The 15,948-nt window shown below is 39.8% G+C and overlaps 1 protein-coding gene across 1 annotated transcript in view; it reads left to right on the top strand.

Annotated features, from left to right (window-relative positions):
* INSR (insulin receptor) overlaps positions 1-15,948 on the top strand; it is a 98,911-nt gene that overhangs the window by 63,834 nt on the left and 19,129 nt on the right. Inside the window, exons 4-10 of the mRNA XM_014063092.2 lie at positions 1,449-1,594; positions 2,720-2,864; positions 3,309-3,523; positions 4,885-5,011; positions 5,823-6,070; positions 7,183-7,350; positions 8,774-8,972. Coding sequence (XP_013918567.2) covers positions 1,449-1,594; positions 2,720-2,864; positions 3,309-3,523; positions 4,885-5,011; positions 5,823-6,070; positions 7,183-7,350; positions 8,774-8,972 — 1,248 coding nt within the window. The remainder of the gene's footprint in view (positions 1-1,448; positions 1,595-2,719; positions 2,865-3,308; positions 3,524-4,884; positions 5,012-5,822; positions 6,071-7,182; positions 7,351-8,773; positions 8,973-15,948) is intronic.

Below are 15,948 nucleotides of genomic sequence, written 5' to 3'. Positions count from 1 at the left end.
TCCACAGGGGAGAGGAAATGGACAATTTGGAGCATTCTTGGTATATAAAAAAAAGATACTGTAATTGATAATTCAGTTGTTTATCACAGGAAAGCTTGTTTCTATTTCTATTTTATTTCTATTTTGTTTCTTAGTTTTAAACTGCTCAGACTCCTATGAAGAGTGTGTAGCCTATAAAATAAACTAAGAGTACAGATATTTTTTTCTGAATATTAGTATTAATTGTAATATATTTCAGTTCAGTTCATTCCAAGAACTTTGAACGAATATGGGGTTTTACGCCTGGTGGCAGTTTTCTTTGCTCTTCTGAAAATAATGTATAGCAATAGCACTTAGACTTATATACCACTTCACAGTGCTTTACAGCCCCCTCTAAGTGGATTACATAATCAACCTATTGCCCCCAACAATCTGGGCCCTCATTTTACCCACCTTGGAAGGATGAGTCAATCTTGAGCCTAGTGAGATTTGAACTGCCAAATTGCAGTTAGTGGGCAGTCAGCAGAAGTAGCCTGCAGTACTGCACTCTAACTGCTGCACCACCGTGGCTCATTATAGCATTTTGCTGGCAACATACCTGCCTACCTACTTATTTCATTAACACACACACACACACACAGAGAGGGAGGGAGAGAGAGAGAGAGAGAGAGAGAGATTTAAAATTCTATCAGATGATTGAATCCTGTGGAAAAGTCCGTGACCCGTCAAAAGCGCGGACGGCAAAAGCGCGATCGACAAAATCGTGCCTTTGACGTCATCACAGCGCGACGAAAAAGATCGAAAAATTCAAATAAAAATTAATAAAAATTAAATTAAAGCAAGCCGATTCACATAAAGGTAAGGGTTAGGTTTAGGGTTAGAATTAGGGTTAGGTTAAGGGTTAGGTTAGCTTTAGAGCGTTAGCGTTAGCGTTAGGGTTAGGTTAAGGGTTAGCGTTAGGTTTTTCGTTACTTTAACGGTTAGGTTTAGAGTTAGGTTTAGGGTTAGGTTAAGAGTTAGGGTTAGGGTTAGGGTTAGGGTTAGGTTTGGGGGGCTTAGGGCAAGGTTTTCGCTTTATTTTTACATTTTTCGAACTTTTTCGTCGCGCTGTGATGACGTCACAGCACGTTTTTGTCGAGCGCGATTTTGTCCTACGCGCTTTTGTGGTGGAACCAGAAAAGTCATGTTTGAAATGTCAATTATTAAGGAACCAGGAACATAACCATGGGCGCAAGATGGTAGCTGTGTTGTCAAAGCCTTCATCCTGGTTGAGGCTAGAAAAAAGGGCCTGAAGAGATTAGCTAATTATTAAGGCATCACCAGTTTACAGATTGTAGGTTCTTGTAATACTGGCTATGAACTCTAAAATCTTTTCCTAGATTAGAAAAGTTAGTGTTTTATTGCACCATTATCCCTTATATTAAGCATTGGACAGCCTGAATGATCCCCTCTGGCATTTTCTTTTTCAGCTTACGCTGCACACCCTGTGCAGGTCTTTGTCCAAAAACATGTGATATAGGTGAAGAAAAGGTAATTGATTCGGTTACTGCTGCACAGACGCTCCGAGGCTGCACCGTTGTGAATGGAAGTTTGATTATCAGCATTCGTGGAGGAAGTGAGTTTCTGCACCCGGTTTTACTTTGTGCCAATCAAGATAAAGTGTAAAACATTTTTTTTCCTGTTCAGTGACCATGCCTTATCCACATGCATAACGGGGACTGAAATTTGCACTTTTTTTTTTTTTAGTTTTAGTTTTAGGGGAGATATGATGGAGTATCTCAAGTGAGGCTTGGGGGATATTCTCAAATTTTAGTTTACCAGAAAGTCAAAATTTTCCCAGTCTATTTTCAATAATGCAAATTTACAAAGCTCAGGGGTACAAAAGTGTAGCCTAAGGGTCCAATGTGGCCTGCTGACATCTCTTTTTGAGGGAAAGTTAAGGAGGAAACTGGCAGATTTAAATCTTGCAAAAACATAAGGAATCTGTTTCATCTCTTAACATTTCCAATACACGCCCTCCTCCCCCAAAACCTGTTGCAGATCTTATTCACTTCCCAAATGCCATTCTCAAAGGCTTGACTGGCACTTGAATCAATGGAAGTTCTGTATTCCTGTCCTGGATAGTCCAACCCAGGCTTAATAAGATAAGCAAGCACACTGGTAGAGCACAAAGGAGCAATGCCTAGGAAAGACTATAGTTGCCTTTGGTCCAGGGGTGGGTTTCTCGCCCCGTTCCAACAGGATCAGTTGGAACGAGGCCGGCGGCGTCCTTGCGCACGCACGCGGCGTCCTTGCGCACGCGCACGGCACGCGCATGCGTACTAGCGTCTGCGCGATGCTCCAGCTGCTCCTGGAGGATCGCGCAGGCGTTCTGCGCATGCGTGGAAAGCGCAAAATTCGAAAAAACCGGGTAAGGAGCGGGCGCGGGTGTGCGGGCGCGCGCGGGCGCGGGGGGGGGGGCTTCGCCATTCCCGGAAGTTACTTACTTCCGGGTTCGGCGACCAACCGGATCGCAGGGACCGGTGCGAACCGGTCGAAACCCACCCCTGCTTTGGTCATATCATATATCTCTGTTTTGGGCCATGGAAGCTACGATAATGATGACAATCATTTTTGGTGGTTGTAATAGTGACTTTGGGTCACTATTGACTACACATTGGTTAGGATCCATTATGAATGACAATCTACTCTTTGTTCATAATTTTGTGGCTTGAATGGCTGATGTTTCATCTTCCTTTAGCTAACATTGCTGCTGAGTTGGAAGCCAACCTTGGTTTGATTGAAGAAATCTCAGGTTTTTTGAAAATCCGTCGCTCCTATGCCCTGGTCTCTCTCTCTTTTTTCCGCAAGCTGCACCTGATCAGAGGACAGACTCTGGAAGCAGGGTGAGTTCAGTTCTTCAGGGTTGTCTTGAACCCTTGGAAATACTATTGAGAGCAATGATATCTTTCCCCACTGTTGCATTATTATAAAGCAGTGTTTCTCAACCTTGGCAACTTGAAGATGTCCGGACTTCAACTCCCAGAATTCCCCAGCCAGCGAATGCTGGCTGGGGAATTCTGGGAGTTGAAGTCCGGACATCTTCAAGTTGCCAAGGTTGAGAAACACTGTTATAAAGCATCACAAACAAGTCAGTCTGCTATTAAAGGCAGAGGGGGTAGGAAAAATAGCAGGTTTTGATCTCCTGTTCCTTGGTCCCTACTCTCAAGGGAGGTTTTGAGGGAGAATTTAGAAACGAGAGCTGATTACAAAAGAAGCAGCTTGACAATCTCCTCTTTCTTTTTTTCTTTTGCATTGGTTTTCTTCATGTCCTTTTCTTTCTTATCCAGAAATTATTCGTTTTATGCCCTGGACAACCAGAATCTCCGCCAGCTTTGGGACTGGAGCAAACACAATCTCACTATTGCCCGAGGGAAGCTGTTCTTCCATTACAACCCCAAATTGTGCCTGGCAGAAATCCATAAGATGGAAGAGATCTCAGGAACAAAAGGGCGCCAGGAGAAGAATGATATTGCTCTGAAGACCAATGGCGACCAAGCTTCTTGTAAGGATGAGTTGCTGCTATCCAAGGAAATGAATAATTCTAAAATGAGATGATACGTCTTTTCTTAATTATGGATGAGTGGAGGATGAACATGGTCTTACTGGTTAGGATGCACATAGACACTCTTTTAGGGTATCTGTGTGCATCTATGTACATCTTAAGTAACATTTATTGATTATTACTTCACAGCCTCTATATATATATATAGTGTTTGCAGTTAATCATAAAATTGTTATTTTGCATTAAGACTTTTGGATTAGGCAAAGGCGCATTTTCTCAGTGGCTTTTGGAATCCTGCTACCACTCTCACTTTGACTTTGGGGTCAGTAATTGCCCACTAGTGTGGTTGAAACTTTACTTTAATCTCAAAGCAACAAGGAGAGGAAGTGGGCATTGGTCCAGAACCATACATTTGTTGTGTTTTGGCTTTGTTTCCTTCTGGAAATGTTTCTGCATTCAAAGATGTAGCTTCCAAATTAGTAACATCCTGTTTATGTATGCTATATATTTTCCGACTGAGTTGCAGAGCAAATCCAGCCCTCGTTTATGAATTTCTGCCAGGCTGGCAGCGACAGGACAATTTGTCCCCACAGCCTCCCTTAGCAATAGCACATATGTGTGCGAGAGGCTCTCTACCTTCTCTCTATAGAACAGAGGGGCTTGATTTCTATAGCCACAGCTGCCTTCATTGTGTTAATTCACTCCCTTATTTCTGATACTCCAATGTGTTCTTCATGTTCCTCTGATTCAAGCTAGTTTGGTCTACTGGTTAAGGCACCAGGCTAGAAACTAGGAGATTGTGAGTTCTATTCCCGCCTTAGGCATAAGAGCTGCTGTGGGACTTTGGGTCAGTTACTCTCTCTCTCTCTCTCTCTCTCTCTCTCTCTCTCAGCCCAACTCACCTTGAAGTTTGTTGTTGTGGGGGAAATAGAAAGGAATAATAAGTATGTTTGCCGTTATTTATAACAATAATAAAAGCAGGATATAAACAAACAAACAATTCCCCTTGATGGCTTTTTCATTAACACCTACTTTGGTCTCTTGACTTCAAGTCCTGGTTTCCCATGATATTTCATTTGATAGTAACAACCCAAATAGGCGGGTGCAAATCGCTGGGTTCAAAAAATGAGATGGGCAGTATATAAATAAATAAATAAATGGGGGGGAAATCCCATGCTCTTGACTCTCTCTTCTAATTCGCCATTACTTTCCTGTTGAACTAACATCCTATCTGTGGTTTCACAGAGTATGGGATTTACTTTTCTGGATACAACACGAAATGCTCAATTTGGTATGATCATACCATTGTTTTTTCTACCCACAAATCCTTGGTAATACAAATGTGATGTCATTCTCTGCAGGTGAGAATGAAGTGCTGAAGTTTGTTAAGATAAAAACGTCCAGTGACAAAATCGTACTGAAATGGCAGCCATACTGGCCACTGGACTTCCGTGACCTTTTGGGCTTCATGGTGTTCTATAAGGAAGCGTGAGTAAACAATCCTCGTTAAAGTTTCGTTCCCAGATATCGAGCCTGTATTGTGCAGTGCAGAAGAGTAAGGCTGAGAAAAGTTAATGGTCAGTGATCCACAAAGTACCAGAGTTGCCTCCAGCTTTATTTCTTTCATTGAATATTCTTGCAGACTGAATGTAGATAGAAGTACTGGTCTTTTTGGATTAGAACCAAGCAACGTGTAACTAAGAGGCTTTGTAAATATTACAAAAATATGGTGATATTCAATATATTTGATCCTATATTAAGTATAAAATAAATTGATTAACCGGTAGGAAAAACAAAATTAGCTTTGTAGTTACTCGAAATACATTAAAACTATTGACCTTAGCCATTTTAAAATTCCTAATCTTATACTTAGCTTTGAAAATGCTTCACATTAAAAGAAATGTCAAAATGTCAGTTATGTTCAGTAGGCAAGAAAACATTATGGCCTCTGCTTGTATTTGTAACCCAGTGAAGGCTATCAAGTCGTTTGGAGCAATGGCTTCATGTATTCATGCACTTGCTCTTGAGTGCTTGGCTTTACCATTGTACTATACCAATATTGGCATTCTTTGTTCGCTTGGGTTATTTGGCCATTTTAGGCTGACATGATTTTCTACACGTCTAGCACTCACTTACCATTGGCCAGCCTAGTTAGACAGAAGAGTTCTTTCTCCTCTCCATAATTCTGAACTTGTATCCATTGCGCCCCATTTAAAACGAATAGCACATTTCTTCCTACATGTATGTATTGCTTTTCTGAAATAGCAGCTAGTGTCCTTTCCCTTCCTTTTTGGGTTAGTCCTTTCCGGAACGTGACGGAATTTGATGGCCAGGATGTTTGTGGCTCCAACAGCTGGACAGTGGTGGATATTGAACCTCCTTCCCGGGCGGCTGATTCCAAAAGCAAAGAACCAGGGTATCTGATGCGGAACCTGAAAGCCTGGACTCAGTATGCCATTTTTGTGAAGACGCTGGTCACTCATATAGATGAGCAGAAAATCTATGGGGCAAAGAGCGAGATCATATACATTCGAACTAATGCTTCTGGTGAGCAGTACTGCTGTCTTGCAATGTTTAGGAACTGCCTGTCAAAACAGTTTTTGGGGAAGAATTGTTGTAACTGATTCCCTGACTTAATAATTATATACTACAGAATTATTTTAATGTATTGCTGCAGAGTTTGTTGGAAAAGGCTTGTAGTTCATCTAACGTGACCTCTTTTCATAGCAGAAATCCAGCAAACCATCTCCCCTAGCTGGCTCCAGCTCCCACTTGAAAATCTTTTTCAATTCTTAACACCAGGAAATTCCTCAAAGTATTCATCTGAGTCTCCTTTCCTTTTTAATTCAATTTAATTGGTCCTTGCCCCATTCTTAGTTTTAGCAAAATAGGTCCGCTACTGTTATGTTGCACCCTTTTAGATATTTATAAATACCTATTTATGATTGTAATAATTTATAATTGACCATTGTGATATCTCCCCTAAGTTTTCTCATGCGAGCCAAACATAGCCAGATCCATTAACTTCTCCTTATAGAGCTTAGTTTCCAGACCCCTTATCGCCTTGGTTAGTTCTCCTCTGAATCTCTCTGGCTTCTCTATTTACCATTTAAAGTTCATTATTCGGAAGTGGCAATAGCATTCAAAGAGCAATCAAACTAGCCCAGAATAAAATAGAGACAATCAAACAGACAAAAAGGAAGCAAAAACACCAAAACACTCCTCATCAGCATTCAGATGAACAGAGATTAGTATCAAGATTAATATTAAACCAACAATCAAGTAGAAAGCAAGTAATATTCCCAACTACCAACTCAGACAGAGAAGCTAACAATAAACAACAGTCCAATCAAGGAACCATGAAGACCACTCCCACCAACAATGACAGGGTAAGCCACTAGTATATAAAATGAGAGCAAATCCCATTCCCTACTAGCACTGATAATGTTACCAGGCTTGTAATGAAACATTTGCAAGAAAACAGCCAAGTTCAGAGAGCACCAAGGTGAATTCTCAGCTACAAATATTCTCTTCTATTGAGACACTCTGTGTGGCTTGGCAAGGTTTTTGTTCACCTTGTTCCTATTTATATAGATATATATATAGATATATAGATATTTTTTCTCTTCATATATAGATATTTTTTCTCTTCTCTCCAGTGCCAAGTGTCCCCCAGGATCCAATTTCTGTTTCCAACTCTTCATCACAGATCATCCTGAAGTGGAAGCCACCTTCTCATCCCAATGGGAATATTACACATTATATGGTATCCTGGGAACAACAAAGTGAAGACAACGAACTCTATGAACTAGATTATTGCCTGAAGGGTAAGGCAGGCTAGCTGTGTCCCCCTGTTTCCAGATTTAAACTTCTGATATTTTCAGAGCAAGTGGGTTGGTGCACCTATTTAGTCCACTGTTTAGCCCATTAGAATTCTCTATTCCATATGGGATTGCCTTTAAAAAACATTTAATGATTTTAATTGATAGAGGATGTAGCAGCCCAGATATTTACCTGCAGTTATCACTTGGACCATGTGACACCTGTATTGTATCCCTGCATTAGTTCCTGGTGAAACTTCAGATGTAGTTTGAAGTTCTGGTGTTAACCTATGAGCTTTTATGGATTGATACAAGTCTGTATTTTCTTACAGAATTCTGTGCAACCTTATGATTATGCCAGGAGTAGCAGCAGATTGTTCCCCACTTTTGATAAGTCAGGAAGTTGATGTTCAGAAAAATTGTTACTTTTGGGTGGCACCAGCCCTTTGGGTTGGCCTCTTGCTTGAGATTACATTCGGTTGGCCACCTTTCAGAAGATATTGATAACTGAGCTGTACCAAAAGGCATTTGGATTACCACACCTCTTTGTTGATATTGTGATTTGTAGGTCTAGTCATGCTTAAATATTTGACTAATTGTATCTATAAACACCAAGAGTTTGATGAATTGCAATGGGGTAAAAATCTATTAAACTAACTCTGGCTACATCAATTTAATATAGTAAACCAAACCAACCACTTCACAGCTTAGAACATGTGAATACCCAGCTATTATTTGCCAAAGTGTCCAATTTTTTTTATTGTATTCAGACATATCATACCTTTTCTTTATGTTTTCACAAAGCCATCTATCTCAAACCTGGGGTTTCCCATTTACAGCTATTTCTATAAACACACAATCAACAATCAATAGCAACTTTGGCTGTGCAGCACAATGGATTTAACCTTAATTAAGCTTCCTTGATTAACCTGGGAGGAGGTGATTTGAGCAACCCTATACTAACCCAGCAGCAATTAGCTAAAATGTCTGAACCTAACTGGCATCTTCTATACATGCTGGGCCAATGTTCCCATACTCTCCTAACCAACAAGATCAATAGGCTATGTAACCCTTTGATTTGGCTTAAGAAAAGTATCATGGAGCATGCAGAAACAAATAACATCTATCTGCAAATCCTTAAACCAAGTATATATTTTTCTGGGATTATACAACAATCTTTTGAGAACAACTATATGATCCAGGGAGGAGGAGTGACTGCTTTAACAAGTTGTAGTCAGGTACTATATTCAACCCTCAGATGTATTCAATTAGAGAGGATCTTGCTTGAATTGCAGTTCTTTCCAGTAGGAATTAGCATTACATATTAAAAAAAAAAAACATGATGACCTTGAGGCTGTAATTCCCTTACTGACCATTAATCTTTTAGGATCGCGAGACATAAAAGCTTTATTATCCATCTGTCCTGCAGGCTTGAAACTACCCTCTTGGACATGGTCTCCCCCGCTAGTAGAAGACCACTTCAAGCACAACGGGACTGAGGGTGAAAAAAGGGATGAGAATTGTTGTGACTGCCCTAAAACAGATTCTCAGATCCAGAGGGACTTGGAGGAATCTGCCTTCAGGAAGACTTTTGAGAATTACCTCCACAATGAAGTCTTTGTTCAGAGGTAAGTCCCTGAGTGTGACTTTGTTCTGGCTTTAGTGAGGACAGACTTCTTTTCTTTGCTATCAAGCAAGAGGTGGAAGTATTAGAGCAGGGGTTCCCAACCCTCAGTCCGCGGTCCGGTACTGTTTCGTGGTCTGTTGCTAATTGGGCTGTGCAAGCAGCAGATAAGCACACCTCTCCTCCCCTGCCGCTGCCGGTCCACAGAGCTGAAAAGGTTGGGACCACTGTGTTAAGAGTACTTAGTTTGTAGTACTGAAGCTATTTCTGTTGGAAAACACAGCTGTTTCCTTGAGAGCTTTTACAGTGCGCCAAGAAACCCCTGAGTCACAGGGGTTGACAACAGGAGTGCTGGAATTGTTATTGCTAAATGAGTGGTCACATGACATTGCTCTTTACAACCGCATTGCTTCATGAGGGAAGTGCCAGTCCCATTTATAGTTGTAAGTCGAGGACTATGAGTAGTCTTTGGGTCCCCAACCATTTCATGATTATTTGAAGTTGCAGTAGCCTTGGAAAGTGTGCCTTATGGCTTGAAAGCATTTCTGGCTGTTGTAAAACATTGTAACACCATTCCTGCTCCGGACCCACAAGATCGCGTAACAACCTCAATCAGGAATGCCAGGATTATGGTCATTGAGCAAAGCAGTCACATGATATCTTGCTTACTGATCACATTGCACGAGTGAGACTCTGGTCCCAATAAGTTGAGGACTATATCAGCCTGTAAACAGCTTGTAGTGCCATATCTTCTGTTTTTGGTAGGTTCTGGCTAGAATGCCCTGGAAACATGATTGATATTAGCATAATAGTGTCATTGATTCATTGTAGAAGGAATCGTTCGTTCCATTCTAAAGTGTCTCAAATAATTGATGCAATTTTAGCCATGCTGTTCCAATTGTTTCTGAGGCTTTATCTAACATAGTTGCTGGTCCTTTGTGAGATAGGGGAACTTTGGTCCAAGCTTTCTAGCAAGCAAGCTGAATCAAGGATCTCCAAGGGTAATGATTCAACTAAGTCAGACCCTTAGTGACGCTTGCAAAAGATAATGAAGTTTATGGAAGTTCTTGCATTACTTGCCTGTTGAGATTTCTTGGGCAGAAGCTGTATTTAAGGTGAAATGGATTTTTGCATACGGTTCACCCACAAAAGGGCGAACGACAAAAGCGCGCCTGACTAAACCGCGGTGACAAAACCGCGAGTTCTAAAGCGTGACGACGAATGAGCGCTGAAGCGTGCCGACAACAGCACGCCGACAGAAGCGCGCTGTAACCCTAACCCTAAACCTAACCCTTACCTTAACTTAAATCGCGCTTCTGTCGGCGCGCTGTTGTCGGTGCGCTGTTGTCAGCGCGTTGATGACATCGTGGTTTTAGCGATGCGGTTTAGTTGGCGTGGTTTTGTCGTTCGCCCTTTTGTCGGGTCACGTTTGCATACAAGTGGTCCTTGACTTTCAACCACAATTGATTCCAAAATTTTTGTTGTTAAGAGAGACAGTCGTTAAGTGCATTTTGCCCCATTTTATGACCTTTCTTGCCACAGTTGTGAATCACCGCAGATGTTAAATTAGTAACACGGTTAAGTGAATGTGGCTTCTGCATTGACTTTGCTTGTCAGAAGGTTGCATAATATGGTCACATGATCCCAGGATGCTGCAACTGTCATAAATATGAACCAGTTGCCAAGCGTCCAAATTTTGATCCTGTGACGATGGGGATGCTGATGGGGTCATAAGGGTGAAAAACGGTCATACGTCACTTTTTCAGTGTCACTGTAACTTTGGTCACTAAACAAACTGTTATAAGTCTTGGACCACCTGTATCTAACCATCGTGAAAGAAGACACTCTTTGTTTGATGACTATAGAGTGGTAAAGACCTCAAATAAGGAAGAATTACAGTCCAAAACAGTGACTAAGTACTAGGTGCAATAGTAAAGATTTTCATCAATCTAATTTTCTTTGGAAACTCTATTGGGAAAGTAATTACTTCTTTTTCCTGAGATTGGGATATCTCACTGACTTTTCAGTCAAATGTGAGATTTAAAGCTGAGCAATGGACAATAATTACTAGGGCAAATAATAATTCAAATCAGGACGCCTTCTGGTTTGAGATAACAATCTCTCATTTCCTCTTGAAATGTTCTTTAATAGCTAACAAAGTAGATCTCATTTTTAATATCATTAGTTGTTATATTACAGATGTTTATGTAGGTTTGCTCTCTGGTATAATATATCTATGAACTCTGGCCTATCATGTGTTGGGGATACAGCTTAGGACAGTGCGTGTGTTCAAGATAACTGCTTTTACATGGTTAATAAGTAAATTGGATGGAAATGGAGCCAGAATGTAAGAATCTCTGACTTCCAGAAAAAACAAGAACTGTTTTTATGCTTGGAACCAGTGGTGGGTTCTGGGTGGTACGGCCGGGTATGGCTGTACCGGCAGTAGCTGGGAGCACCTTACCGGAACGGTGGCTCCTTTGGCCAGCCCGCTTGCGTTCCTTACTGTTTTTTGAAGCAAACGGGCCAATTGTGCACGCATGCACAGTGTGCTGCACATGTGTGACCTCCGCTGAGCAGCTGGGTGTCTCAGGGCGGTGGCATGCGCATGCGTGCGCAGCACGTGTACCCGACTACGATGCCCGGCCCTGTGCACAGCACGCCAGTTGCAACAGGATCCGGAACCCACCACTGCTTGGAACTATATGTGAAGTCTTGTGGACATTTTACAAATGCCTACTTCAGTATTTGTAATTCAGTATTACAATACCTGAAATCCAGCTGAATTACATTTTAAAATGTTTTTCAGCAAATTAAAATCTGAACTAATTACCTTAGGTAGTAAGCAGTACTTCAGTCTGCTTCTTGTGGCAGATGTAGAAATTATTTTCACTTAAAGAAGACTAGAATTTCCCACCCCATTTTACTACATTACTAATCCTTAAAGTGGTCACCACATCCTATTTTTTATAAAAATGACAGGCAGGTGGAAATGATCTTTATGTGTACTGAGGAGAAGGAAAGAGTGCATGGTATGTGTAGCTTTAAGAAAGTTGAGTTTTATGGTACCTTAAGGATTATGAAATTTATTATAATTAATCATAATTAATTATATTTATTCATGGTCCACTTCATCAGATATAGAGAGCGTCACCCACAACATCAAGGAAAATTACTGCATGTACTACCATTTGTTAGCAATATCCAATTTATTTTCACTGAACAAACTAGCCAATATGTATGGAAAAGAATAAATGGATACTAATCTGAAATGTCAGTGATAAAAAAAAAGAAGACTCATTGGAAAATGGAACAGGAGATCAATAATAATTCTACTTTTTGGTCCATGCATTTTTCCTGCAATATTTATTTTATTTTATTATAGAACTGCATATCTATAGGAGGTGGCATTTTAAATGGACACCATAATCAGTACAGTACAAATGAAATGCATAAAAACATTGAAACAACACCAAAAGATTGCATCGTTGCAAAATGTTATAATCATGTCACAATAGGTTTAACAGTTCTGAGCAAATTAGAGCTAAATTGAAATAAACAAGCCTTTCCTGGAAGTTCAACGTGCAGAAATCAATGAGGAAGCAAACAATAGCTCTAGCAAAGGACCTATTTCTGAGCAAGACCATAAAACACAAGAGATATGCAGATTCATATGAAAAAGGAAACAGTCCTTTAGATAAGCGCTAATGTAGAAGTCAGTCTACTCCCAAATTGTGCTCTCTCCAGTTACTGTCAGGCTTGGGTGGGTTAGATTTAGAAAGAGAGCACATTTACAGCTGGATTGCTCACTTTTATGGAAAAGGTTGAGATGTTATTGTTGCTGTTATTTTATTATATGTGTTACTATTGTAATAGTACCAAGAAATAGTATCAAAAACTTTCACAATAATTGCAATTCAATGCAATGAGATTTGCACAGAGCCTAATAAAAATGTTATCAACAGAACAGTATACTGGTATTTAAAACAGTGTTCTGAGATAGTATCGGATGTATATACAGCTGCAATCTTCTCAAGCTGATGCTTATCTGGAAGGGCCGGCTAAATAAGAGTCAAACTGTCAAATCCTTCACTAACCTAGTAATCAAGTAAAGAGCTTATAATCTTAAAGCCTGTCAAATTTCCACAGAAGCAAAAGAAGGAAAGGAACAGATTATTGGGCCCTTCAACGTCTGAAACCTGGAATTGAATTGAATTGAATTTATTTAGCTTGTATGCTGCCCTACTCCCGGAAGACTCAGGACTACAATTGTGGAATAAGAACCTGAAAAAAGACCCTGCTGAAGCGATCATAAACAATATAATAGCAGAGTTGGAAGGGACCTTGGAGGTCTTCTAGCCCAACCCCCTGCCTAGGCAGGAAACCCTATACCTTTTCAGACAAATGGCTATCCAACATCTTCTTAAAGACGTCCAGTGTTGGGGCATTCACAACTTCTGAAGACAAGCTGTTCCACTGATTAATTGTTCTAACTGTCAGAAAATTTCTCCTTAGTTCTAAGTTGCTTCTCTCCTTGCTTAGTTTCCACCCATTGCTTTTTGTTCTACCCTCAGGTGCCTTGGAGAATAGCTTGACTCCCTCTTCTTTGTGGCAGCCCCTGAGAAATTGGAACACTGCTATCGTGTCTCTCCTAGTCCTTCTTATAAAAACACACAATTGTTGGAAGAAATAAGGGCAGGCAGGTATTGGGGAATTTGTCATTTGAAAGCTCTGGTCTCTGGCTCAGTTAGATAGCCAGTGAACACCCCGCTGCTGTATAAACGTAGACCAACCTGAATGACCATGGTATTATAATTTAAGATATTTTTTTTAAAAATAAAATGATATATCATGGGTGTAGGACACCTAAGAAATTATCAAAAATGTACAAAGATACTTTAAGTCACTGTTGGAAATGTGAAAAACACAGAGGGATAGATTTCATTTACCACTTGTAAAAAAGCCAAGAAATTGTTGATACAAATACATACAATGATACAAAGAATGTTAAAGATTAATATGCCAAAACAAAATCAGCCATAACCTTTTTATTGGGAGTTAAGAATAGTCAACTGGAAAAGACTAGTGGAAGATTAGTTGTGTATATGATAACGGCAGCAACATTATTGAATTTCAAAAGATGAAATTCCCACAATGGAGGAATGGATCATAAAAATGTCAGAACTAGCGGAAATGGCAAATCTGATCAAGGAGAAAACAACAAGTGCTTTTTTTAAAGACTGGAAAATTTTTATGGACGTCTTCCTAAAAGAAAAAAAAAGAATGAAATGATGATTTATGGGTTTAAAAGATTGAAACAGATGAGAATTAAATAAAAGGTTGAAGGGATTGTTGGAACGGGGAAGGGAGATTATAGGTTTGTTAATATCTGTTGAAAAGAAGGTTGGAAGTTATTATATTTCATAACTAGTTTTTCCTTTCTCTCTTTTCTTGCATTTCCTTTTCTTTAGATTTTCTTTTTTACTTTATGTAAAATCCTTAATATATATATGAATAAGTAATTTTTAAAAAAGGAACAACCTAAATGGCACTATTCTGAACTAAGATCTGGCAATAAAGAGAAATTGTGATCAACTGCCAGGAATCTATTACAATACTCTGGAAGTGGGACAACTAAGGACATATCAATAATACTGCTCTAAAATTGCTCACTGTATCCTACAAATATACAACATGTGAACATTAGCAATCTGCTGGTAGAATAAGTACATTAGTGCAGTCAGAAGACAGTGAACAGAGGAGACAAATAAGAGGGAAGACTTAATAGAGAAAGGGAAGGATGATCAGATTGAAACACGACAATTTCCATATTCTACTTGAAGTACTAGATGGACATCCAAGAGAGAAATGCCTTTATGACGGCCTGTTGCAGTTGAACACGCATTGTCATCAAGTTCTACAAAAGACCAATAAATTGAACATTAGCATAATAATGATACCGGAAACCCTAATTGTAGATCAGGACACCCAAAGGATGAGTGGAGACGATAAAATAGTACTCAAGATTGATTCCTGAAAGGCATTCCCTGTAAGGGGAAATTCCCAAGATTTAAATCTATAGTGCAACATGAGACAGAAAAGGTTCAACGCAATCATCACCAATAATGCCAAAGACTGTAACCTTGTGTAACTTAAACAACAGTGTCAGGTGGTCAAGTGTGTCAGATGCTGCCATCAGGTTCAAAAAAATAGACATTGATGCAAGATGCTGGGTCCTTGCCAGAAAAGTGTTGTTCAAAATTCAAGAAAAATGCCATCTCAGTTGAATGGAAAACTACCAGTAGTTAATGAACAGTTCACCTGGAATGTGATACAAGACAGGAAAATGGGTTAGAAGAGTATGATAAAAGAAGCCCTGCCTGATTTAGCCTCCCAAGACAGGGATAAAGTCAAAGGCAAGAGAAGAAATAAAGGGGTTGGGGGAGAAGGACTAGCAAGAGGAAAAGAAAGAGCATCATTCACCACTTTTATCAGGAAAAAAATTATCCCAGATCCTCAGGAAACAGTTGTACCTCCCAGCACAGAAAGATGTCATATCATGAGTCAAATCTTTGATCTGTGTAGTCCAGTATTGCTGATGCTGACTGGTAACCATATTAAGCGAGTCGAATGTTCTCAACAGAGCAGCCATTTGATATATGGAAGATTTGCAGCAATCTCTTTGCGTCATTTGCTCGTCAGGAAAGAACATAACAGGATTCATAAACACAGCATCATTCATATAACATATCCATGGTCTAGAATTCTATACAGTAGACTAAAAGGAAATATACTCAAGAGAATTCAACAAGTATGTCTTGGGAAATGCTTGATCTAAGAAAATTATCTGTTTTAATAAATTGAAATCCTCTATAATTTTATCTCCATGAGCCAGAACAGAGAATTTGGCCTGTTTTTTTGTCATTAGGAAAAGGATTGAAAATAAACTATCATCACAGTATCCTGAATATATTCATCTA

This window comes from Thamnophis sirtalis, unplaced genomic scaffold, assembly GCF_051295495.1.
Source record: "Thamnophis sirtalis isolate CommonGarterSnake01/CBP01778 unplaced genomic scaffold, rThaSir2_p1.2 scaffold_1, whole genome shotgun sequence".
NCBI classification, from domain to species: domain Eukaryota; kingdom Metazoa; phylum Chordata; class Lepidosauria; order Squamata; family Natricidae; genus Thamnophis; species Thamnophis sirtalis.
This window is presented reverse-complemented; position numbering and strand designations above follow the sequence as displayed.